The sequence below is a fragment of the Sphaeramia orbicularis genome, chromosome 10, assembly GCF_902148855.1.
Source record: "Sphaeramia orbicularis chromosome 10, fSphaOr1.1, whole genome shotgun sequence".
Lineage (NCBI taxonomy): Eukaryota > Metazoa > Chordata > Actinopteri > Kurtiformes > Apogonidae > Sphaeramia > Sphaeramia orbicularis.
In genome coordinates, this window is record NC_043966.1 from 28,302,314 (window position 1) to 28,329,432 (window position 27,119).

The window sequence follows — 27,119 nt, forward strand, 5'->3', positions numbered from 1 at the left end:
CTGTAAAGTAATGCACAATGTATTACATTTTTCATTACATTTTGAAAAAGAATAAACAAACAATGGGAAAAAATCATATGGTGTATAAAGTATGAATTACACCAAGTATATAATGACCTTTTAAGCAACAAGTCTAATATTGAGTTATTTAATGTGAATTATTACAATAACATAAATTTAACACGTGCAAGAGAAGTGGTCTAAAGAGGTAAAATTCATGGTAGACTGCCGGGTGACAGCAAGTACAATACGTTTATACTGCTGCGTTCAGGACCACGGATAGCTACTGCTGCCTCTGAGTTCAGATTACCAACAGAATATGACATGTACTAGCCCATATCAGCTCATAACCTCGGTTATAATCGCGCTTAATTCTGTGAAAATTTGCTTCAACCAAAATTGGGGAAAAAAAACAAAACAAAAAAAAACAGGTTGTTTAAAACATTACAGAAAATGGCACCACAGTGTCGTCCATACAACAAAACAAAAAATACAACACAAGTACTCAGTTCTTTAAATTCCTTACCTTTTCTTTAGTGGGTAAAGTCTGAGTTCTTGTAAAAGTGTCTCCTCCATTGATACTGATCAGTTCAGCGTCTACAGGTGGAAACGGGGCGGGGAAAACCACTACGTCACTCTTCAGTGTGTCTGAGCTGAAACACACGTCATACTGCTGAGTCGATTTAGAGTAAGACCAGCTCCCGTCAGGGTGGGTGGTGATCATGGGGGCGCTGTACCTGCTGAAACTGCCGTCTGTCCTGTGACATTTGACCGCTATTAAAGTGATGAGGCTCAGCAGAAAGATCACGGACACTGACACAATGGCAATCAGCAGATACAGGTTTAAATCAGAGAAGCTCTCCTCCTTTATGGGTACATGTCTGAACTGAGTCTGGATGTCAGCTGTGTTTTCAACCACCACTACATCAATAGACACAGTAGCTGACAGGGAGGGTTCTCCGTTATCAGAAACCAACACCACCAAGGGGTGAGTTTTCAGATCATTGTCACTCATCCTCCTCTTAGTCCTGATTTCGCCGGTGCTGGTTCCGATACGGAACAGGCTGTTTCCTTTGGGTTCAGAGAGGTGATAAGAAAGCAGTGCATTGTATCCAGAGTCTGCGTCTACGGCCCTGATCTTTGCCACAAAGTATCCCGCTTCAGCAGAATAGGGAATGTTCTCACTGTTAACGGAACCGTGTTCAGAATAAGGTGCCAGGATTGTGGGACTGTTGTCATTCTCATCCAGAATAAAAACGTTGACAGTTACGTTGCTGCTGAGCGGAGGAACACCAGAGTCTGTGGCCTGAACCTTAAACTGAAACGTTTTTGTCTCTTCATAGTTAAAAGACTGTAAACTGACTATATCTCCTGTCTCTGAGTTAATGTTTACCATCGCTGACAGATGAACTGAGTCACTGGGGTTATGTAAAAAAGAATAGCTCACATGACCGTTTTGATCAATGTCTGCATCAACTGCTGATATTGTTTTCAGTACTGCTCCTACTGGACTGTTTTCTTTAACATAAACACTGATTATGCCGTCTGTGAATAGAGGTTTGTTATCATTTACATCTGAGATGTGCACAGTAATAACACTTGTGCTGGACAGAGCTGGACTCCCTTCATCAGTAGCAGTGACACTGATGTTGTATTGTGGTGTAAACTCTCTGTCAAGAGGACCGTTTACAATCAACGAATAGTAATTTTTATAATTTGTCTCTAATTTGAAAGGGACATTATTAGCAATTTTACTGTGAACCATACCATTTTTACCTCCGTCTTTATCAAATACTGAAACAAGCGCAATGGCGGTGCCAATGGACGCATCTTCTTTTACAGTGTTCAACAGTAATGTGACTGAAATTTCAGGTGCATTGTCGTTGATATCTAAAACCTCAATCAGTAATTTGGCATGTGAAGTCATCGGGGAAGATGCACCATCACTGGCTTGAACTCGAATTTCAAAAGCAGTATTTTGTTCAAAGTCAATATTCTTTTTGTTTGTGACAGTCCCAGACTTTTCATTTATCTCGAATATGTCTGTTTGTTTCCCTCGGCCTACTTCACTGAATGAGTAAAATACTTGTCCATTTGAACCTTCATCTAAATCAGTAGCATTCAGTGTTATTATAGATGTTCCTATTTTAACATTTTCATATACATTGGCCTTATACAAAGTTTGACTGAAAACTGGAGCATTGTCGTTTATATCCAAGACATTGACTATAATAATCATACTTCCAGATTTAGCAGGTGTTCCTCCATCAATGGCAGTCAGTGTTAGTGTGATTACAGACTGTTTCTCTCTGTCCAAAACTTTTTGAAGCTGTAATTCGGGAGTTACAGTCTCCCCTTTGTGAGTAGCAACAGTGAAATACTCATTTTGACTTAGTCTGTAAGTGCTGACCGTATTTTTACCTACATCTGCATCATTTGCTGAATGTAGAGGGAATTTTGCGCCTGCTGATGTGATCTCTGTAATGTTGATAATCTGTGATGTGCTGAGAAACGATGGGGAATTGTCATTTACATCCAAGATTGTAATTTCAATGCGGTACAGTTTTAGTGGGTTATTAATAACGGCTTCTATGCTAAGTGAGCACTTTGGTTCCTCACCGCAGAGCTCCTCTCTGTCTATTCTCTCGTTAACATAGAGGACACCAGTCCTTAGATTTACCTCGAAATACTTCCTCTTTGATCCAGAAACGATCTGAAACATGCGGGACTCCAGGTCCTGGACATTGATGTTCAGATCTTTAGTAACATTTCCAACAAAAGTCTCCAGATTCACCTCTTCTGATACGGAGTAGGAAAGCTGCCCCAGCACCGCTTCCCAGTAAGAATCCAGCAGCACGACCAAGAGATATATCCACACAGAGCCCGTTCTGCTCGGTAAACGCATTATTCCAAAAATCGCAGAGCAGCATAGAGACTGATGTGATCTATGTTAGATCCACCTGGAACTGAAGATTCACGAAGCAATATTCCACACAACCATTTCGTCAGTTCACATACAACCAAGAAAGCAAGCCTTTGTCATCCGACCTCTGCTTGTAACAAAGCCCACAGATACGTCGTCATCCAGTAAATCTGGGAGGAGCTCGAAGCCACGAAGAGAAGGGCCACATGTGGTGGTCTACAGTGTCCTCATGTGGACATTTAACAAAACTACACTCAATCTTAACCACCCAAAGTTTAGAGCTATAGTGTGTATCGTGATTAGGCATGGTTTCATTTTAATAATGTGTAATTGCGATATTCATGCTATTTACTTCTGCAATCCTATTGGTTGTATAATGTTAAACAACCTGCTTGTCACTGTTAGTGTGTTCACCTTTGGTTTAGCGGAACCTTGAGAGCACACAAATCTGTGTCCGTTCTCACTCCGATGTGTTCACAGCGGTAATACCATTGTATGATTTGCTTTCACTTTTTCTTTTCCAAGAAGCCCCAACTCTCACTAAATGCATTAATAGCATAAAACGTTTTTATGAAACCTTTATTGACACATTTTTTAGCTTTATGCACACTTCATAGCTCATCTAGGCTCTTAAGGAATAGCCAGAACAATACTGTAAGGTAACGTACACTCCATTAACATTATTCATTAAACTGTGAAAACGACAAAAAAAAAAAGAAAGAAATCATATGGTGTACAAAGCATAGATTACACTAAATATGTAATGAACTTTTGAGCAACCTGTGTTGTATTGAGCGGTTTTGTGTGAATTTATGCAATAATGCAATTTTAAAGCATGCAAGATAAGTGGTCTGAAGAGGTAAATTCAAGAAGGAGTGCCAGTGATTGCAAGAAAAATGCGTTTGTACTGCTTCAGGACCACGGAAAGCTCCTGCTGCTTCTGAGTTTGGATCAGACAGCACACGACACGTCGCTTCAAATACCAGCTCATAACCTCGGTTATGATCCATCTTAGTGCTGTAACAATTTGCTTGAACCAAAAATGCAAAAAATAAAATAAAATCCAGGTCATTTAAAAAATTATAGAAAACTGCACCACAGTGTCTTGTACATAAAAAACTAATAATACAAGTACTCAGTTCTTTAAATTCCTTACCTTTTCTGTAGTAGGTAAAGTCTGAGTTCTTGTAAAAGTGTCTCCTCCGTTGATACTGATCAGTTCAGCATCGACAGGTGGAAACGGGGCGGGGAAAACCACTACGTCACTCTTCAGTGTGTCTGAGCTGAAACACACGTCATACTGCTGAGTCGATTTCGAGTAAGACCAGCTCCCGTCAGGGTGGGTGGTGATCATGGGGGCGCTGTACCTGCTGAAACTGCCGTCTGTCCTGTGACATTTGACCGCTATCAAAGTGATGAGGCTCAGCAGAAAGATCACGGACACTGACACAATGGCGATCAGCAGATACAGGTTTAAATCAGAGAAGCTCTCCTCCTTTATGGGTACATGTCTGAACTGAGTCTGGATGTCAGCTGTGTTTTCAACCACCACTACATCAATAGACACAGTAGCTGACAGGGAGGGTTCTCCGTTATCAGAAACCAACACCACCAAGGGGTGAGTTTTCAGATCATTGTCACTCATCCTCCTCTTAGTCCTGATTTCGCCGGTGCTGGTTCCGATACGGAACAGGCTGTTTCCTTTGGGTTCAGAGAGGTGATAAGAAAGCAGTGCATTGTATCCAGAGTCTGCGTCTACGGCCCTGATCTTTGCCACAAAGTATCCCGCTTCAGCAGAATAGGGAATGTTCTCACTGTTAACGGAACCGTGTTCAGAATAAGGAGCCAGGATTGTGGGACTGTTGTCATTCTCATCCAGGATAAAAACGTTGACAGTCACGTTGCTACTGAGTGGAGGAACACCAGAGTCTGTGGCCTGAACCTTAAACTGAAACGTTTTTAACTCCTCATAGTTAAAAGACTGTAAACTGACTATATCTCCTGTCTCTGAGTTAATGTTTAACATCGCTGACAGATGAACTGAGTCACTGGGGTTATGTAAAAAAGAATAGCTCAGTTGACCGTTTTGATCGATGTCTGCATCAACTGCTGATACTGTTTTCATTACTGCTCCTACTGGACTGTTTTCTGTAACATAAACATTTATGATACTGTCTGTGAATAGAGGTTTGTTATCATTTACATCTGAGATGTGCACAGTAATAACACTTGTGCTGGACAGAGCTGGACTCCCTTCATCAGTAGCAGTGATACTGATGTTGTATTGTGGTGTAAACTCTCTGTCAAGAGGACCGTCTACAACTAATGAATAGTAATTTTTATAATTTGTCTCTAATTTAAAAGGGACATCATTAGTAATTTTACTATGAACCATACCATTTTTACCTCCGTCTTTATCAAATACTGAAACAAGCGCAATGGCGGTGCCAACGGACGCATCTTCTTTTACAGTGTTCAACAGTGATGTGACTGAAATTTCAGGTGCATTGTCGTTAACATCTAAAACCTCAATCAGCAGTTTGGTATGGGACGTTAGGGGGGAAGAAGCACCATCATTGGCTTGTACTCGAATCTCAAAAGCATTTTTCTCCTCGAAGTCTATGTTTTTACTATTTGTGACAGTCCCCGTCCTCTCATCTATCGAAAATATGTCTGTTTGTTTCCCTTGGCCTACATCGCTGAATGAATAAAATACTTGGCCATTTGAACCTGCGTCTAAATCAGTCGCATTCAGTGTTATTATAGAAGTGCCTATTTTAACATTTTCATAAACACTGGCCTTATACAGAGTTTGACTGAAAACTGGGGTGTTGTCGTTTACATCCAATACATTGACTATAATAATCATACTTCCAGATTTAGCAGGTGTTCCTCCATCAATGGCAGTCAGTGTTAGTCTGATTACAGACTGTTTCTCTCTGTCCAGAATTTTTTGAAGCTGTAATTCAGGAGTTACAGTCTCCCCTTTGTGAGTGGCGACAGTGAAATACTCATTTTGACTTAGTCTGTAAGTGCTGACCGTATTTTTACCAACGTCTGCATCATTTGCTGAATGTAGAGGGAATTTCACTCCTGCTGATGTGCTCTCTGTAATGTTGATAATCTGTGATGTGCTGAGAAACGATGGGGAATTGTCATTTACATCTAAGATTGTAATTTCGATGCGGTACAGTTTTAGTGGGTTATTAATCACGGCTTCTATGCTAAGTGAGCACTTTGGTTCCTCACCGCAGAGCTCCTCTCGGTCTATTCTCTCGTTAACATAGAGGACACCAGTCTTTAGATTTACCTCGAAATACTTCCTCTTAGATCCAGAAACGATTTGAAACATGCGGGACTCCAGGTCCTGGACATTGATGTTCAGATCTTTAGCAACATTCCCGACAAAAGTCTCCAGATTCACCTCTTCTGATACGGAGTAGGAAAGCTGCCCCAGCACCGCTTCCCAGTAAGAATCCAGCAGCACGACCAAGAGATATATCCACACAGAACCCGTTCTGCTCGGTAAACGCATTATCCCATAAATCGCAAAACAGCATAGAGACTGATTTGATCTGTTTTAGATCCACCCGGAACTGAAGATTCACAGAGCAATATTCCACACAACCATTTCAGCAGTTCAGATACAACCAAGAAAGCAAGCCTTTGTCATCCGACCTCTGCTTGTAACAAAGCCCACAGATACGTCGTCATTCACTCAATCTGGGAGGAGCTCGAAGCCGCGATAAAGAGATCCACATGTGGTGGTCTACAGTGTCCTCATGTGGACATTTAAAATAATTGCATTGGATCTTAACACAATCACACTACAAACAGCATGGTAAAGCAGTGGGCAACACATTAATATTTTTCAGTAGTTTAGAAACAAACATAAGAATTACAATTATTACAATCTTCTTCTTACAATTCTTACAATAATTGGATTAAAACTATGTAGGACTGTTTGTTATGTAAGGTACAGATTAAATGAAATGGTCAAAATTAAGGCTCCAACTTGGGCTTCAGTTACTTTGCTTGAATTCATAAAAACTGACGAAAAAATTAAATGAAAACTGATCAAAATTCTAAAGGTGTGGTCAAATTTTACAACAAAAACAAACAATATTTTTTGCCAAAGATAACATGGAAATGCATTTTTTTTTTAACTACAGAACCACGGATAGCCAGCCCTGCTTCTGAGTGTGCATTAGCAACAGAACATGAAATGAACCAGCAAATACCAGCCTATAAACTCGGCTATAATCATTTAACCACAATACCAAAATGACAATTAAAAATGTATCAGTAATTGAAAAAATACTGCTGAAGTGTCTTGCGCGTAATACAAACATAATACAAAGCAAAAACTTAATTCTACTTATTTCTTACCTTTTCTTTAGTGGGTAAAGTCTGAGTTCTTGTAAAAGTGTCTCCTCCGTTGATACTGATCAGTTCAGCATCTACAGGTGGAAACGGGGCGGGGAAAACCACTACGTCACTCTTCAGTGTGTCTGAGCTGAAACACACGTCATACTGCTGAGTAGATTTCGAGTAAGACCAGCTCCCGTCAGGGTGGGTGGTGATCATGGGGGCGCTGTACCTGCTGAAACTGCCATCTGTCCTGTGACATTTGACCGCTATTAAAGTGATGAGGCTCAACAGAAAGATCACGGACACTGACACAATGGCGATCAGCAGATACAGGTTTAAATCAGAGAAGCTCTCCTCCTTTATGGGTACATGTCTGAACTGAGTCTGGATGTCAGCTGTGTTTTCAACCACCACTACATCAATAGACACAGTAGCTGACAGGGAGGGTTCTCCGTTATCAGAAACCAACACCACCAAGGGGTGAGTTTTCAGATCATTGTCACTCATCCTCCTCTTAGTCCTGATTTCGCCGGTGCTGGTTCCGATCCGGAACAGGCTGTTTCCTTTGGGTTCCGAGAGGTGATAAGAAAGCAGTGCATTGTATCCAGAGTCTGCGTCTACGGCCCTGATCTTTGCCACAAAGTATCCCGCTTCAGCAGAATAGGGAATGTTCTCACTGTTAACGGAACCGTGTTCAGAATAAGGGGCCAGGATTGTGGGACTGTTGTCATTCTCATCCAGGATAAAAACGTTGACAGTCACGTTACTACTGAGCGGAGGAACACCAGAGTCTGTGGCCTGAACCTTAAACTGAAACGTTTTTAACTCCTCATAGTTAAAAGACTGTAAACTGACTATATCTCCTGTCTCTGAGTTAATGTTTACCATGGCTGACAGATGAACTGAGTCACTGGGGTTATGTAAAAAAGAGTAGCTCACTTGACCGTTTTGATTGATGTCTACATCAACTGCTGATAATGTTTTCATTACTGCTCCTACTGGACTGTTCTCTTCAACATAAACATTAATGATGCCGTCTGTGAATAGAGGTTTGTTATCATTTACATCTGAGATGTGCACAGTAATAACACTTGTGCTGGACAGAGCTGGACTCCCTTCATCAGTAGCAGTGATACTGATGTTGTATTGTGGTGTAAATTCTCTGTCAAGAGGACCGTCTACAACCAACGAATAGTAATTTTTATAATTTGTCTCTAATTTGAAAGGGACATTATTAGTAATTTTACTGTGAACCATACCATTTTTACCTCCGTCTTTATCAAATACTGAAACAAGTGCAATGGCGGTGCCAATGGACGCATCTTCTTTAACAGTGTTCAGCAGTGATGTGACTGAAATTTCGGGTGCGTTATCATTTACATCTAAAACCTCAACTAGCAATTTAGCGTGTGAAGTCATTGGGGATAATGCACCATCACTTGCTTGTACACGTATCTCAAAGGCAGTATTTTCCTCAAAGTCTATATTCTTTTTATTTGTGACAGTTCCCGTCTTTTCATCTATCGCAAATATGTCTGATCGTTTCCCCTGTTCTATTTCAATGAAGGAATATGATATATCTCCATTGTGGCCTACATCCAAATCTGTAGCATTCAGGGTAATGATGGACGTACCTATCTTAACATTTTCAAAGACACTGGCTTTGTACAGAGCTCGACCAAACACAGGTGCATTATCGTTAATGTCCAAAACATTGACTATTATGACCATTGTTCCTGATTTTGGAGGAGTTCCTCCATCAATGGCAGTCAGTGTTAGTCTAATTACAGACTGCTTTTCTCTGTCTAAAACTTTCTGAAGGACTAGTTCCGTAGTTACAGTCGCTTCTTTGTGTGTAGCAAGAGAGAAGTGTTCATTCTGGCTCAGCTTGTAGGTGTTCACACTATGCTTACCGACGTCTGCATCATGAGCTAATTTTAAGGGGAATCTTGCACCTGCTGGTGTGTTTTCTGTAATATTGATTACCTGTGATTTGCTGAGAAATGATGGGGAGTTGTCATTTACATCCAAAATTGTAATTTCAATTCGGTATAGTTTCAGTGGATTATTAATTACCGCTTCTACACTAAGTGAACACTTTGGTTCACTGCCGCAGAGCTCCTCTCGGTCTATTCTCTCGTTAACATAGAGGACACCAGTCTTCAGATTTACCTCAAAATACTTCCTCTTTGATCCAGAAACGATCTGAAACATGCGCGATTCAAAATCTTGGACACTGAGGTCGAGATCTTTAGCAATATTTCCGACAAAAGTTCCCACATTTACCTCCTCGGACACAGAGTATGAAGGCTGTCCACACACGAATTCCAAGTGAAAATCAAGGAGCACGACCAAGAGGTAGATCCACACAGAGCTCGTTCTACTCTGTAAAAACATTATTCCACGCATTGCGACGAATCGTGAAGGCAAATGGAGTGACTATTACAATAACCCCGGCATACATATCAGGGAAGAAGTATTCCAGAGAAATATTCCGGCATTTTCTGTAAAACATAATCAAGTCATCCTTTGTCGTCCGACTCCTCTTTGTAACAAAGCACACAGATACAACGTCATCTACTAAAGCTGGGAGGAGTCCTAAGCTACGAAGAGAAAGTCCAAATGTCGTGGTCTACAGTGTCCTCATGTGGACATTCAACATTACAACAGTCTTCATTAATAACATAACACTGGGCCACGGCATGTATTCATATTTATCCCAAAACATTGCAGAAACCAAAATCATTCAGTACATATAAACACATAAAACGAATTAAAGTTTATTTTCACACTATATTTTCTAAATGCAGATCAAAATATAGAATGTTTTACAAACTAATATAAATAAAAGAAAACAACTGGTTACAGTTAAAAGATATTCCTCTTTATATCGCTGGATTGCGAATGAGGAGTATTGTTCATACTTAGCTGAGAAACTAAGTGATCAGTTACGAAAATTTGTCCTAAAAACACACTATGGAAAACCTACTGTTCAACTCTGCTTTAAACTGATTCATACGGTGCATTTAGATTTTTTTCTTCTTACTGGAAACGTCACACATTCATATAGAAGTACTTGTATTCAGCACCATGACAAGTGATTAAGACTGTAAAGACCAAATGACAAAACCACAGAATGTACTGCACACTACTTTCTACAGCAGATTATTATACATTAAAATTCGTAAGACCTTAACTGCTATTGTTTGATGCAATGTCAGTAGCTCAAAGCCAGCTGTGTAGAGTATAAGTTATAAATGGTACGAATTTCTTACCTTTTCTTTATTTGGTAAAGTTTGGGTCCGAGTAAAAGTGTCTCCTCCGTTGATACTGATCAGTTCAGCATCTACAGGTGGAAACGGGGCGGGGAAAACCACTACGTCACTCTTCAGTGTGTCTGAGCTGAAACACACGTCATACTGCTGAGTAGATTTAGAGTAAGACCAGCTCCCGTCAGGGTGGGTGGTGATCATGGGGGCGCTGTACCTGCTGAAACTGCCGTCTGTCCTGTGACATTTGACCGCTATCAAAGTGATGAGGCTCAGCAGAAAGATCACGGACACTGACACAATGGCGATCAGCAGATACAGGTTTAAATCAGAGAAGCTCTCCTCCTTTATGGGTACATGTCTGAACTGAGTCTGGATGTCAGCTGTGTTTTCAACCACCACTACATCAATAGACACAGTAGCTGACAGGGAGGGTTCTCCGTTATCAGAAACCAACACCACCAAGGGGTGAGTTTTCAGATCATTGTCACTCATCCTCCTCTTAGTCCTGATTTCTCCAGTGCTGGTTCCGATCCGGAACAGGCTGTTTCCTTTGGGTTCAGAGAGGTGATAAGAAAGCAGTGCATTGTATCCAGAGTCTGCGTCTACGGCCCTGATCTTTGCCACAAAGTATCCCGCTTCAGCAGAATATGGAATGTTCTCACTGTTAACGGAACCGTGTTCAGAATAAGGTGCCAGGATTGTGGGACTGTTGTCATTCTCATCCAGGATAAAAACGTTGACAGTCACGTTACTACTGAGCGGAGGAACACCAGAGTCTGTGGCCTGAACCTTGAACTGAAACGTTTTTAACTCCTCATAGTTAAAAGACTGTAAACTGACTATATCTCCTGTTTCTGAGTTAATGTTTAACATCGCTGACAGATGGACTGAGTCACTGGGGTTATGCAAAAAAGAGTAGCTCACATGACCGTTTTGATCGATGTCTGCATCAACTGCTGATACTGTTTTCATTACTGCTCCTACTGGACTGTTCTCTTTAACATAAACATTTATGATGCCGTCTGTGAATAGAGGTTTGTTATCATTTACATCTGAGATGTGCACAGTAATAACACTTGTGCTGGACAGAGCTGGACTCCCTTCATCAGTAGCAGTGATACTGATGTTGTATTGTGGTGTAAACTCTCTGTCAAGAAGACCGTCTACAACTAATGAATAATAATTTTTATAATTTGTCTCTAATTTAAAAGGGACATTATTAGCAATTTTACTGTGAACCATACCATTCTTACCTCCGTCTTTATCAAACACTGAAACAAGTGCAATGGCGGTGCCAATGGATGCATCTTCTTTAACAGTATTCAGCAGTGATGTGAGTGAAATTTCCGGTGCGTTATCATTGACATCTAAAACCTCAACCAGTAATTTGGCGTGTGAAGTTAAAGGAGAAGATGCACCATCACTTGCTTGTACACGTATCTCAAAAGCAGTATTTTCCTCAAAGTCTATGTTCTTTTTATTTGTGACAGTCCCGGTCTTTTCATCTATCGCAAATATGTCTGTTTGTTTCCCTCGACCCACTTTACTGAATGAATATGATATTTCTCCATTTTGGCCCACATCCAGATCTGTGGCATTCAGTGTAATTATCGATGTCCCTATCTTAATATTTTCATAGACACTGGCTTTGTACAGAGTGTGACTGAATACAGGTGGATTATCATTTACGTCCAACACATTGACTGTTATGATCATTGTTCCAGACTTAGCAGGTGTTCCTCCATCAATAGCAGTCAGTGTGAGTTGAATTATAGACTGTTTTTCTCTGTCTAAAACTTTCTGAAGCTGTAATTCTGGAACTACGATTTCCCCTTTGGTTGTGGCGAGAGTGAAATATTCGTTTTGGCTGAGCCTGTAGGTATTTACAGTATTTTTACCAACATCTGCATCATCTGCATGCTGTAACGGAAATTTTGTCCCAACGGCTGTGCTCTCAGTGATGTCTATTATCTGTGATGTACTCGGAAATGACGGTGAATTGTCATTTACATCTAGGATTATAATTTCAATACGGTACAGCTTCAGTGGATTATTAATCACGGCTTCTACGCTAAGTGTACATTTTGCGTCATCGCCGCAGAGTTCCTCTCGATCTATTCTCTCGTTTACATATAGGACACCAGTCTTTTGGTTTACCTGGAAATATTTCCTCTTTGATCCAGTAACGATCTGAAACATGCGCGCCTCCAATTCCTGGACATTGAGATTAAGATCTTTAGAAATATTTCCGACAGCAGTCCCGAGGTTAACCTCCTCAGAAACGGAATATGAGAGCTGCCCAGACACCGCTTTCCAGCAGCGGTTTAGCAGCAAAACCAAGAGATACATCCACAAAGAGCGCGTCCTGCTCGGTAGATACATACTTCAACCAACGATGGAAGGTCATAGACATGTCCGAGTAATTATACTAGTAAAATAAACAATGTACTGTAACAGCATAGAACATCCAATGTTTGTTTTTGTTTTTTCTGGATGTTTAAAAATACGATGAGGAAAATACTCGTGCCCTCCTCACAGCGTCCTCTACATTTCTTTGTTTCAGTCGCGTATGAAACGAAATCATCAAATGGATCTGGGAGGAGCCCGAGCCGCTGAAAAAAAGACAGAATGTCATGGTCTACAGTGTCCCCAAGTGGACACTTAAAAACAATACACTGGTAATCACACACACAAGCGAGAATAGGCCTTTAGATTCAGCGGATTCCTTTTTCGGTTACTGAAAGTTAATCGGTCTTTGTTATGCTGTATTTAACCTAAATAAAATGACTCATTCATTTTCATTCAGTCACAGTAAGAGGATAAAACCAGTATGTTGGTAATTTCCTTTATATAATGCCTAATATGTGTTTCTTCCTGATAGTTGACTGGAATTTTTTTTTTTTTTTTTTCAGTTTATGTTTTACTTCAGAAGCTTTTGAAAAATTACTGACCAGAGTGGCTAGGTTAAAGTAAAGTTACTGGAAATATACATATTCCAGTCCCCTTTCACCTCGTCTACACAGAATAATCGTCATGCTTTAATCTATAATTTTATTGTTCCATGAGTTGTAAAATCTACGTAATATCAGCGTGCAATATTTTTGCAAAAATAATACACAAAACTATGACAAGCACAGATCAAATCATTTCACAATACATCATGGAAATGTGCGAAACCCACAGCAAGTACGTAATGCATAAGGCATTAGAGTATCTACTCAACTACTCTCTCCAGTTGTTACAGAATCATCAACATAAACTTATTATGCTCATTTAATGCCATTGCTGTCTTACCTTTTCTTTAGTGGGTAAAGTCTGAGTTCTTGTAAAAGTGTCTCCTCCGTTGATACTGATCAGTTCAGCATCTACAGGTGGAAACGGGGCGGGGAAAACCACTACGTCACTCTTCAGTGTGTCTGAGCTGAAACACACGTCATACTGCTGAGTAGATTTTGAGTAAGACCAGCTCCCGTCAGGGTGGGTGGTGATCATGGGGGCGCTGTACCTGCTGAAACTGCCGTCTGTCCTGTGACATTTGACCGCTATTAAAGTGATGAGGCTCAGCAGAAAGATCACGGACACTGACACAATGGCGATCAGCAGATACAGGTTTAAATCAGAGAAGCTCTCCTCCTTTATGGGTACATGTCTGAACTGAGTCTGGATGTCAGCTGTGTTTTCAACCACCACTACATCAATAGACACAGTAGCTGACAGGGAGGGTTCTCCGTTATCAGAAACCAACACCACCAAGGGGTGAGTTTTCAGATCATTGTCACTCATCCTCCTCTTAGTCCTGATTTCTCCAGTGCTGGTTCCGATCCGGAACAGGCTGTTTCCTTTGGGTTCCGAGAGGTGATAAGAAAGCAGCGCATTGTATCCAGAGTCTGCGTCTACGGCCCTGATCTTTGCCACAAAGTATCCCGCTTCAGCAGAATAGGGAATGTTCTCACTGTTAACGGAACCGTGTTCAGAATAAGGGGCCAGGATTGTGGGACTGTTGTCATTCTCATCCAGAATAAAAACGTTGACAGTTACGTTGCTACTGAGTGGAGGAACACCAGAGTCTGTGGCCTGAACCTTAAACTGAAACGTTTTTAACTCCTCATAGTTAAAAGACTGTAAACTGACTATATCTCCTGTCTCTGAGTTAATATTAACCATTGTGGATAAAGGCAGCGAATCAACATTACTTTGTAAAAATGTATAACTCACCCGACCATTTTGATCAATATCAGCATCAGTTGCAGTCACTGTTTTAATTACTGTTCCTGTCAGACTGTTCTCTTTCACATAAATGTTAACTATATCATCAGGAAAGCGAGGTGGATTATCATTGACATCTGAAACATGAACAGAGACTATGTTGGTGCTGGACAGAGGTGGACTACCTTCATCAGTTGCTACGATAGTAACGTTGTATTGAGATTTAGTTTCTCTATCTAACAGACCAGTCACTACTAACGAATAATAATTTTTGTAATTTGTCTCCAACTTAAAGGGAGTCTCATTCGCTATTGAAACTTTTGCAACGCCATTTTTACCACCATCTTTGTCAAGTACAGAAACTAGAGCAATTGCCGTACCTGTTTTTGCGTCCTCCTTCACTGTGCCCAATAATGATGTTACAGTGATTTCAGGAGCGTTGTCATTTATGTCTAGAACTTCTACAAGAACCTTGCAGTGAGCTGACATCGGAGGCTGGCCTTTGTCACTGGCCTGTACGTGAATCTCAAACGCAGGATTTTCTTCATAGTCAATTTTTCCTTTGACTAAAATAGCACCTGTTTTAGGATCTATCTGAAATAAGTCTAACACATGATCCTGACCTTTTTTTCTTAATGAATATTCGATTTCACTGTTGGTACCCTCGTCTGCGTCTGTTGCATTTAGAATGATCACTGTCGATCCGATTGGCAGATTTTCCACAATTTGGACTTTGTATAAAGATTTAGTAAAAACGGGGTTGTTGTCGTTATTATCCAAGACGTTTATAATGATTTGTGAGGTTCCCGATTTAGATGGGTTTCCTCCATCTACTGCAGTCAGGGTGAGTTTTACAACAGAGTCATGCTCCCTGTCTAAAGGTTTCTGCAGTACCAACTCGGCAGAAACACTCTCTCCCACTTTGTGAATTTCTAAAGAAAAATACTCATTGGCGCTGAGCTTGTATGTATTAACACTATTCTTCCCAACGTCCAGATCCGATGCCTCAATCAGCGCAAATTTTACACCCGGTAAAGTGTTTTCTGCTACGTCAAGTGACTGCATTTGTTCAGAGAAAACGGGCGCATTGTCGTTTATATCAATTATATTTACCTCTAAACGATAAAGCTTTAATGGTTCGTTGATCACAGCCTCTACATTCACAGTACATTTTGAAGCCTTAGCGCAGAGCTCCTCTCGATCTATTCTTTCAGAGACATAAAGGATACCTTTCTTCAGATTTACGTCAAAGTATTTTTTCTTCGATCCACTGACAATCTGAAACATACGAGACTCTAAATCCTGGACGTTCAGGTTCAGATCTTTGGCGATATTACCAACAGAAGTCCCCGGGTTTACCTCCTCTGAAACAGAATAAGAGAGCTGCCCGAACACCACTTCCCAGCAGTTATTCAGCAGCACAGACGCAAGAAAAATACGAAAACCGATCGTTCTGGTTGAGAAATGCATAGTTACATCCAGCACGACAACGGTAATCCAAGTCCAGTCATTCCAGTCAAATACATATATCCAATGGAAACCGCAAACATCTAGTTTTATGCATTTTCGCTGTTCATCTAAGGAATATTTGCATCCGTCCCTCTCGCCCTAGTCTCTTTGTTAAAGAATCAAAACACATTGCCAGCCCCCTTTTCTGGGAGGAGTTATGGGCCTCCTGCGTTAATATCAGATGCCATGGTCTACAGTGTCCCCATGTGGTGTTGTAAAATAAGTACATTCAGAGTGTGACAAAAACAGTGACATGAGAAAACCCACATGCAAACAAACACCTGACAGTAACAAACAAAAATGTCGTAAAAGATAGAAAGGCTACAATAACAAAAAGGAAATAAGTTCTTTGTGTTGCCCTTTTTCAAACATCATCATCATCATCATCATCATGATAATAATAATAATAATAATAATAATAATAATAATAATGTATCTCATTGAGGTTACCGAGAACTACAGTGTACCACAACACATCTACTCATTTTGAAAAATACCTTTTAAATAAAGACACAAAGAAGGCTAAACTAATGATGACAATCAACTATACCATATTCTCAATTCCTATAACAGTACCTGCACGTAATTGAAACGCCTCTCTAAATACGCAGTCTGAGGGAAATGAAGTACAGGTTACATCAGACAGTCACCAGTTATTAAAAACTGCCATTTAAATCCAAATGTATGCACTTGAAAAAACACAGAATATACAGACGCATTTGTTTTTCGGAATGTTCTCCATAGGCAGTCTGGTTTCAGCACCATGGACAGCAACAAAGGCTGTAAAGTCCCAAGCTGTAAACTTAGTGCTCGATTTGAAAATTCATTCGCACGTACTTTTAGAGCAAAATCATACTCTGCGAACTGTGACAAATGTATTCCTTTAGAGTTGTCTTACCTTTTCTTTAGTGGGTAAAGTCTGAGTTCTTGTAAAAGTGTCTCCTCCATTGATACTGATCAGTTCAGCATCTACAGATGGAAACGGGGCGGGGAAAACCACTACGTCACTTTTCAGTGTGTCTGAGCTGAAACACACGTCATACTGCTGAGTAGATTTCGAGTAAGACCAGCTCCCGTCAGGGTGGGTGGTGATCATGGGGGCGCTGTACCTGCTGAAACTGCCGTCTGTCCTGTGACATTTGACCGCTATTAAAGTGATGAGGCTCAGCAGAAAGATCACGGACACTGACACAATGGCGATCAGCAGATACAGGTTTAAATCAGAGAAGCTCTCCTCCTTTATGGGTACATGTCTGAACTGAGTCTGGATGTCAGCTGTGTTTTCAACCACCACTACATCAATAGACACAGTAGCTGACAGGGAGGGTTCTCCGTTATCAGAAACCAACACCACCAAGGGGTGAGTTTTCAGATCATTGTCACTCATCCTCCTCTTAGTCCTGATTTCTCCAGTGCTGGTTCCGATCCGGAACAGGCTGTTTCCTTTGGGTTCCGAGAGGTGATAAGAAAGCAGTGCATTGTACCCAGAGTCTGCGTCTACGGCCCTGATCTTTGCCACAAAGTATCCCGCTTCAGCAGAATAGGGAATGTTCTCACTGTTAACGGAACCGTGTTCAGAATAAGGTGCCAGGATTGTGGGACTGTTGTCATTCTCATCCAGGATAAAAACGTTGACAGTTACGTTACTACTGAGCGGAGGAACACCAGAGTCTGTGGCCTGAACCTTAAACTGAAACGTTTTTAACTCCTCATAGTTAAAAGACTGTAAACTGACTATATCTCCTGTCTCTGAGTTAATATTAACCATTGTGGATAAAGGCAGCGAATCAACATTACTTGGTAAAAATGTGTAACTCACCCGACCGTTTTGATCAATATCAGCATCAGTTGCAGTCACTGTTTTAATTACTGTTCCTGTAAGACTGTTCTCTTTTACATAAATGTTAACTATATCTCCCGAAAAGCGAGGTGGATTATCATTGACATCTGAAACATGAACAGTGACTATGTTGGTACTGGACAGAGGTGGACTACCTTCATCAGTTGCTACGATAGTCACGTTGTATTGAGAATATGATTCTCTATCAAGCTGACCATTCAGTACAAGGGAATAATAGTTTTTATAATTCGTATCTAACTTAAAGGGAGTTTCATTTGCTATTGTGGCTTGTACTATGCCATTTTCCCCACCGTCTTTGTCTAGTATAGAGACGAGAGCAATAGCAGTACCTACTGTTGTATCTTCCTTCACTGTGTTTAACAGTGACGTGAAAGTAATCTCAGGGGCGTTGTCATTTATGTCTACCACTTCTACTAGTACTTTACAATCAGCTGACATCGGAGGCTGCCCTTTATCACTGGCCTGTACATGAATCTCAAATGCAGGATTTTCTTCATAATCAATTTCACCTCTGACTAAAATGGCACCGGTTTTAGGATCTATATGAAACAAATCCAATACATGATCCTGTCCTTTACTTCTCAACGAATATTCAATTTCTGCATTTAAATCCATATCTGGATCAGTTGCATTCAAAACTAAAACTGTTGTCCCTACTGGTAAGTTCTCAGGTATACGAGTCTTGTATAAAGAACTGCTGAAAGCCGGTGCATTGTCGTTGTTATCTAAAACATTAATAACAATTTGAGATGTTCCTGACTTAGGTGGATTTCCACCATCGACTGCAGTCACTGTTAATTTTATTGTCGCCTGCTTTTCTCGGTCTAAAGCTTTCTGAAGCACAAGCTGAGCAGACACGCTGGTACCCACTTTGTGATTCTCTAAAGAGAAATGATCGTTTGGACTTAACTTGTATGTATTAACACCATTTTTACCGACATCAAGATCAGAAGCTCCAATAAATCCGAATTTTGCCCCTGGCATTGTACTTTCAGCAATATTAAGAGACTGTAAACTCTCAGAGAAAAAAGGGGCATTATCGTTCATATCCACTACATTTATCTCCAAACGGTAAAGCTTTAGTGGATTGTTGATTACAGCCTCTACATTCACAGTACATTTCGTTGCCTTTGCACATAGTTCTTCCCGGTCGAGTCTTTCATTGACGTACAGAAATCCTGTTTTCAGATTCACATCGAAATATTTCCTTTTGGATCCGCTAACAATCTGAAAACCACGGGTCTCCAATTCATTGATATTAATGTTTAGATCTTTAGCAATATTTCCCACTGATGTTCCTGTGTTTACCTCCTCTGACACAGAATAAGAGAGCTGTCCAGATACCGCCTCCCAGTAGCACTCCAAGAGAAAAACGACCATAAATATACCAAAAGAGCTCCGCATCCTTTGCCTCCACATAATTGTATCCAACATGAACTCAACATATGGGTTCTGATATCTCCAAATTCCGTGTTTTTTAGTGGTGAAGGACGAAAATCATGGCCTCATCGTGCGGTCTTTCACTGCGCTTTATTGTAACAAAGCCCTGACAAACATCATCGTCCTCCGTGTCTGGGAGGAGCCTCAAACGTACGAGAGGAATTCCGACATGTGATGGTCTATAATGCCCCCATGTGGACGTTTGAAACAACTTCAAAAAGCATACTTTGAAGATAATGAAGAAAAGGATTTCATCTTCACTCATCCAAACTATGAAATTATTCAGCTTAAAAGAAACTTAAAGACGTGGGACATAAAGTATCCCTGTTCTCTTGTTTACCTGTCAAAAGTATCTTTGTTTGGAAAGGGAGGAAATGCAATTATATATGAAAATAATAATAAACTAATAGCAAAATAAAAGATGCTTTCATTTATGTTTTATTTATAAATTTATTTTAACAATACCATCACACAATGTTATTAAACCTTGTATAGATAATTAATGTAAAAGAAATAACAACAAACAATAAAAAAAAATACATATCTAAAACGGATTCATGAAATTTAGGCTTTCGACTCTTCAGGACCGTGGACAGCAACTTACGTCACCTGAAACCGTTGTTACATATATAGGTAAACGCTTGAGTCACCTGCAGTAAAGTCAATACTAACCGACGGAAGATGTATGACCCAGCTGTTCATTCTCTTATGAAAGCGTAGTAAAATAAATAAATAAATAAATAAATAAATAAATAAATAAATAAGTTGGCTTTTTCAAAGTTGTCTTACCTTTTCTTTAGTGGGTAAAGTCTGAGTTCTTGTAAAAGTGTCTCCTCCGTTGATACTGATCAGTTCAGCATCTACAGGTGGAAACGGGGCGGGGAAAACCACTACGTCACTCTTCAGTGTGTCTGAGCTGAAACACACGTCATACTGCTGAGTCGATTTCGAGTAAGACCAGCTCCCGTCAGGGTGGGTGGTGATCATGGGGGCGCTGTACCTGCTGAAACTGCCGTCTGTCCTGTGACATTTGACCGCTATTAAAGTGATGAGGCTCAGCAGAAAGATCACGGACACTGACACAATGGCGATCAGCAGATACAGGTTTAAATCAGAGAAGCTCTCCTCCTTTATGGGTACATGTCTGAACTGAGTCTGGATGTCAGCTGTGTTTTCAACCACCACTACATCAATAGACACAGTAGCTGACAGGGAGGGTTCTCCGTTATCAGAAACCAACACCACCAAGGGGTGAGTTTTCAGATCATTGTCACTCATCCTCCTCTTAGTCCTGATTTCGCCGGTGCTGGTTCCGATCCGGAACAGGCTGTTTCCTTTGGGTTCAGAGAGGTGATAAGAAAGCAGTGCATTGTATCCAGAGTCTGCGTCTACGGCCCTGATCTTTGCCACAAAGTATCCCGCTTCAGCAGAATAGGGAATGTTCTCACTGTTAACGGAACCGTGTTCAGAATAAGGAGCCAGGATTGTGGGACTGTTGTCATTCTCATCCAGGATAAAAACATTGACAGTTGCGTTGCTACTGAGCGGAGGAACACCAGAGTCTGTGGCCTGAACCTTAAACTGAAACGTCTTTAACTCCTCATAGTTAAAAGACTGTAAACTGACTATATCTCCTGTTTCTGAGTTCATATTCACCATGGTAGATAATGGCAAAGGGTTACCATTAGTGTGAGAAAATGAATATGTCACGTGACTATTCTGGTCAACGTCAATATCCGTTGCAGTCACTGTTTTAATAAGTGCTCCAACTGGACTGTTCTCTGTCACATATACATTAATCAGAGGCTCTTTGAAGAGAGGCGCGTTATCATTGACATCAGAGACCTGTATTGACACTACACTGGTGCTGGACAGTGGCGGTGTGCCTTTGTCCGTGGCCACTATAGTAACGTTGTAAGAAGCCACACTCTCTCTGTCCATGGGCCCATCTACTAGTAAAGAATAATAGTTTTTGTAATTAGTTTCGAGTTTGAATGGAACATTATTTTTTATCTGAATTTTCACATCGCCGTTTTTTCCTCCATCTTTATCGATAACAGATACCAGGGCAACTACAGTGCCTAAATTAGCGTCCTCTTTAACGCTGCTTTGTAGTGACGTTACAGTGATCTCCGGAGCATTATCGTTCAGGTCCACAACTTCCACAAGTACTTTACAGTGAGCAGACATTGGAGGCTGGCCTTTATCACTGGCCTCCACACGTATTTCAAAAGCCCTTTTCTCTTCGTAGTCTATATTTCCTTTTACTTTGATGATTCCACTTTGGCTATCAATTTCAAACATATCAAGAACGTGATCCTGATCTTTGCTTCTAAGTGAATATATAATATCACTATTCAGGCCTTCATCTGCATCGGTGGCATTTACAGTGATTACAGTTGAGCCCACAGGCGCGTTTTCAGGAATTTTTGTCTTATATAGAGATTCACCAAATACCGGGATGTTGTCGTTATTATCTAAAACATTTACAACAAGCTGTGAGGTGCCTGATTTGGGAGGAGTACCCCCATCTACAGCCGTCAGTGTCATTGCAATCACAGCCTGCTTCTCTCGGTCTAAAGCTTTCTGCAAGACTAACTCAGCAGACACACTGTCTCCCGTTTTGTGTACTGCCAAAGAGAAATACTCATTTTGACTTAATTTGTAAGTGCTGACTCCATTTTTTCCAACATCTGCATCACTTGCTTCAGATAACACGAATTTGACTCCTGGTAAAGTACTCTCTGCGATATTAAGATTTTGCAATTTGTTTGTAAAAATCGGTGAATTATCATTTACATCTAAAATATCTACATCAATGCGATAAAGCTTCAATGGGCTGTTTATCACTGCCTCTACACTCACTGAGCATTTAAGTTCTTCACCGCAGAGCTCCTCTCGGTCTATCCTTTCACTGACATACAGAACTCCGGTTTTAAGATTTACCTCGAAAAATGTTCTCTTTGATCCAGTAACAATCTGAAACATACGAGATTCCAAGTCCTGTAAATTAAGGTGTAAATCCTTAGCGATATTTCCAACAGGAGTACCAGGGTTTACCTCCTCTGAGACGGAATATGAAAGCTGTCCAGACACCGTTTCCCAGTAAAAATCCAGAAGAAAAAGCAATAAATACATCCCAAAATAGCTCCATCTCACCGGCGACGGCATATTTCTGTTAATCTCTCTGTGGTCAAATACCACTTAGCAATGCTTTACATGTTATCAGGCATATCAGCCTCACTATGCTTTGAATATGGACGGAATATATGTTTGTTCCTCCGTTCTCTGGCTCTTTGTTACAAAAACTGAAGACAAGTCCGAATCGCCTGAAAACGGGAGGGGCTTAGTTGTATCAAAGAGTCTGGTTGTCTTTCATGGACCAACAATGGCACCAAGTGGTCAAAGTGGTAATGTGCAGAGGGCAAGGAGAATTTGATGCTGGGCTCTGAAGAGCAACTGGATTTAGAGGGACATCTTCAGTAGAGTAATTGTAATGACATTGTTCTGGGAAGGTTGATGTAAGGTTTCAGCACCACGGACAGCGCACAAAGATCTGCCTTTTTGAATGTGGAATGAATCTGATGTAACTGACCTGTATATCACACACACACACACACACACACACACACACACACACACACACACACACACACACACACACACACACACACACAGCTGTCAGTGGATTTTTGAGGTCCAAATTGAATGTATTATATTCATTATATTTAATTTATTATACCTTCCTGACTCCACCTCTCATGCAACAGAATGATTTTGTATATTTACTATTTGTTGACAAGTCCAATAATTTTCAGTCACCACTGTAAAAAAAAAATCTCAGTCAATCTCAGTTCCACCCCTCATGTAATATAATATGCAATATTTTTCTATTTATGTCTATTTACTTGTTGTCAAAGCACTTTGTAAACTTTGTTTTAAAAGGTGCTATATAAATAAAGCTATTATTATTATAATAAAGCTATTATGTTCAAAAATCTTCTGTTACCATTAGACTAAGATTTCCCATGTGAATGTTTCAAAAATGAAATGGTTAATGGTTAATGATGGTTATCTATCTATCTATCTATCTATCTATCTATCTATCTATCTATCTATCTATCTATATCTATCTATCTATCTATCTATCTATCTATCTATCTATCTATCTATCTATCTATCTATCTATCTATCTATCTATCTATCTATCTATCTATCTATCTCTCTCTCTCTCTCTCTCTCTCTCTCTCTCTCTCTCTCTATCTATCTATCTCTCTCTCTCTCTATCTCTCTATCTCTGTCTCTCTCTGTATCTTGCTCACTCTCTTTTCTTTTTATATCGTTATTCTTGTACAGTGTTTTAAGTGTTTTTTTTTCCTCTTGTGCAAGGCTCCGAGAGAGCATTCCTATGTGCCTGGACTGTTTGTGTGTGCACAAACGCCAAATAAAATCTTGAGTCTTGACTTAAATTCTTTGGACCTTTTATCAGTGGGTATTCTAAACAGTAGTTTAAACCTCTGTCACCTTCACTTGTGTTTGTCGGTCTATTTTCATCATATTAGAAAGCCAAGGGAGGGAAGGGGAAAAAAAAAAAAAAAAATCTTGAAGACATTAGGCGATAATCTGAATATACTGTTTTCATGCATTCATAAACTCAGGAGTACAATCCATGTTTTGTATTATATTTTGCAGCATTTCAGTACCTCTCCACATTCACATAGAAACTGTCAGCATGAGCCATGGGACATGAACACTCCCTCATTTGTAATCCCTGGATTAAGCCGTGGATTCACATACTCCTGTCCATTCCTATTCTGTGGAAAGCATGATTTGATTTGAAAATATTAATAACTATCACACTGAGCTGCAGTCATCTGTTAACCCTGACATGCCATAATAATAATGATAATAATAGCTCACAAAGGAATGGCCTTTGTGCTCCACTTTCATAATGTAGGGCAAAAGAAACATACCATAATAAAATAACAGACATACTATACAATTATGCACAGACGACGGCCAACCTCCACAATAAACTCACACGGCACATGATGCAATTCAGTGATTCATAGTTTATTTGTAGGTCACAGTCTATATCAGTGACCTTACAGGACTTCAATCTGTAATATCTTTCTCACACAAGGACACACTATTAGAGATTGCTCAGTACAGTAAGGACATTTTAATTTAAAAACTGGATTGACATGAATTTCCACAGGATTTTCCTTGTGGGATCTGGTGACATCATAACCGTATGACCTTATTTGTGAGAGACACACACACAAGCTATTAAAGTAGAAATATAATTACATAGTCTAACATGAAGTGTGTGTATGACAGCAAATATCACAGTCCTGATTCTTCTCACAGAACACACTTAAAGTTCCTTACTGAGCATGCAGACGAATTCTGGCTCATCACACACAGTTTAACATGCAGATCAACCACCTAGTCAAGTGAGTAAGACAACATTATGACCAGTCACATCACTTTATAGGGTAGGGGCATGTGGTATTTGTTTGTCTGTGGTTACCTAAGTGGTTACAATACTTATTTAAGAGTAAGTTTTTGAACTTTTTTTTTTTTTTTTTGGACAAATAAATTAATAAAATAAACCATTTCAGTGCAAGACAAAAGAGCATCTCTGTAGGAGTCCACTTAATCAATATGAACATATGTTGACAGGTTCACACATGGTAGAATAAACTTAATTCAGATAGATTAAACAAGCCCTATTGAAAAAAAAAAGCCTTTTCCTGCTTTTAGTCTGTATACATTGATAAAAGTCATGTTTCTTCAGGGCATGATAATTGAATTTGATGAATAATTAATGTTGAATAAATACTGGTTAAACAAAACAGGGCCCTAAAGACATAGAGCTGAGCATAAAAAACGATTTATTGGTTAAATGTGTGTCTGTTAAGCTGCTTCTCCGTCTGTGGTTTACCTACAATGTCATAATGAGCAGAAACAGCAGAACCAACCAGAAACAGTGAGCAGAGGTGAGGGGGAGGGCAGAATGGGCGGAAGCAGTTGACAACAGTGGTTTAGGCTTGTTAAATGCATTATTAAAAAGCTACTGCCACATACAGTCAGCTAAATCAGCTACTATATCTCCTCCACGGTGCTGAATACATGATTTCTTTTCATCCGCATGTGTTTGTACTTGCAAGTAAGTATGTTATAAGGGTGTGTACTGTGTAGTTCATCTGTGTGAGTTGGTGGGGGAAGGGTGTGATCTGAACATGCTCCAAGGCTAGTCTTCCCCTCCCTTTCCTCTCTCCTTCTGCACGGCTCTCCTGTCACCATAGCAACGCTGTCCCAGGCACAGACACAGTGCATGCGTACACACACCCACACTAACACACGAGCATATGGGCGTGTTTTCTGAAAGGCATAGTACAAATGGTAGTAGACTGTAAATGTACCTACTTACACATACGGTCCACTTTTACACTTCTGAATTATAGTGACAACTGAAAACACATGTGCTCAGTCCAGCTCAAACCGCAGCTCCATGTGTACTGGACCAGGTTTTCCAGGGCCTACTCATACATTGGTAATGCAGCACTGCAGCAACATATTCGTCTTGATGGATGCACTTTAGCTGCAGCGCCTGCATCTATTTCCACCCCCATATCCTCACAGGGAGCTTGACCTTTTTAGTCAGCCATGCCCTACCCACTGTACCCTCTGGGACTCCACAGACCACCCCCACTATATCCTGCTTCATGTGACAAGATGTCATGTGTACTGTTTTAATGTGGGGAATAGCTCATTACAGCACAAGGGGGCAATATACTCCTTGTGCATATCTCTGATACTACACTGTTCATTACATTCTACCCCCTTTTTACCTTTACTTCATCTTTGCCTACTGAACTGCTAGATTCACACACCAGAATCCAATGCAATTATTCGATTAAAGATGGGCATGTCACCGATAAAGCACTTCATTTCACGATGGTATGAATAGAGCCACACCCAAATGTAGCAGTGCACTAATGACATGGTTGATCTGATGAAGCACTAGTGATGACACAACACAAAAAGGTTACATCTAAATTTGGGTTTAACTTTAACCAGGGAAGCAGAAAAACAAAAACCTGGTTTCCATTATTTAGCTTTCATATTCTCCAAAGACATATCCTAAGATGATATAAATAAATTTAATTCCTGGGTAAGATACATTTTGTCTCATGGGAAGTGTTTTATTTATTATTCATCATATCAATTGAAAGTACAGACCTAATTTAAATTTAACATTAAGAAAACAGCATCGGGAATCAAAATGAAATCTGTCTTTAGAATTAAGTGACATGTATTTATGAAGTATTTTACATTAACACATAGTAAGTGTAGTAATAATAATAATAATAATAATAATAATAATAATAATAATAATAATAATAATAATAATTATTATTATTATTATTATTATTATTATTATTATACATTCTCTAAAAGATGAGAGAAATTCTGAGAAAAGTTTCCAGAAAGTTACTAGGAAAATATATTCAAAATTATTAAAGAAGAA

At 40.0% G+C, this 27,119-nt stretch overlaps 5 protein-coding genes across 13 annotated transcripts in view; all 5 read right to left on the reverse strand.

Annotated features, from left to right (window-relative positions):
* The window catches only part of LOC115427645 (protocadherin alpha-C2-like), a 159,913-nt gene that overhangs the window by 83,997 nt on the left and 48,797 nt on the right, over window positions 1–27,119 (reverse strand). The gene's annotated exons all lie outside the window — the stretch shown is intronic.
* On the reverse strand, window positions 506–13,071 carry LOC115427496 (cadherin-23-like). Its single transcript, XM_030146074.1, has 5 exons — window positions 10,559–13,071; window positions 9,836–9,839; window positions 7,302–9,733; window positions 4,069–6,498; window positions 506–2,945 (listed from the first exon to the last, which is right to left on the reverse strand). The coding sequence occupies exons 1-5, from the start codon at window positions 12,946–12,948 to the stop codon at window positions 506–508; spliced, it is 9,696 nt and encodes a 3,231-aa protein (XP_030001934.1). The 5' UTR covers window positions 12,949–13,071.
* LOC115427497 (protocadherin alpha-3-like) lies at window positions 13,840–16,373 on the reverse strand. Its single transcript, XM_030146075.1, has one exon. It carries the CDS (start codon window positions 16,240–16,242, stop codon window positions 13,840–13,842), a length of 2,403 nt encoding a protein of 800 aa, XP_030001935.1. The 5' UTR covers window positions 16,243–16,373.
* LOC115427498 (protocadherin alpha-4-like) lies at window positions 17,165–19,680 on the reverse strand. Its single transcript, XM_030146076.1, has one exon. It carries the CDS (start codon window positions 19,574–19,576, stop codon window positions 17,165–17,167), a length of 2,412 nt encoding a protein of 803 aa, XP_030001936.1. The 5' UTR covers window positions 19,577–19,680.
* Window positions 20,357–22,874, reverse strand: LOC115427499 (protocadherin alpha-3-like). The gene has a single exon (XM_030146077.1). The coding sequence runs from the start codon at window positions 22,751–22,753 to the stop codon at window positions 20,357–20,359; it is 2,397 nt and encodes a 798-aa protein (XP_030001937.1). The 5' UTR covers window positions 22,754–22,874.

Coding starts and splice junctions, on each gene's coding strand:
- LOC115427496 (XM_030146074.1), bottom strand. CDS start 12,948: ATGTATCTACCGAGCAGGACGCGCTCTTTGTGGATGTATCTCTTGGTT. Junction 6,499..7,301: donor AAAGAAAAGGTAAGAAATAA/GTAGAATTAAGT, acceptor GATCTAAAACAG/ATCAAATCAGTCTCTATGCT. Junction 2,946..4,068: donor ACAGAAAAGGTAAGGAATTT/AAAGAACTGAGT, acceptor GATCTAACATAG/ATCACATCAGTCTCTATGCT.
- LOC115427498 (XM_030146076.1), bottom strand. CDS start 19,576: ATGTTGGATACAATTATGTGGAGGCAAAGGATGCGGAGCTCTTTTGGT.
- LOC115427497 (XM_030146075.1), bottom strand. CDS start 16,242: ATGCATTTCTCAACCAGAACGATCGGTTTTCGTATTTTTCTTGCGTCT.
- LOC115427499 (XM_030146077.1), bottom strand. CDS start 22,753: ATGCCGTCGCCGGTGAGATGGAGCTATTTTGGGATGTATTTATTGCTT.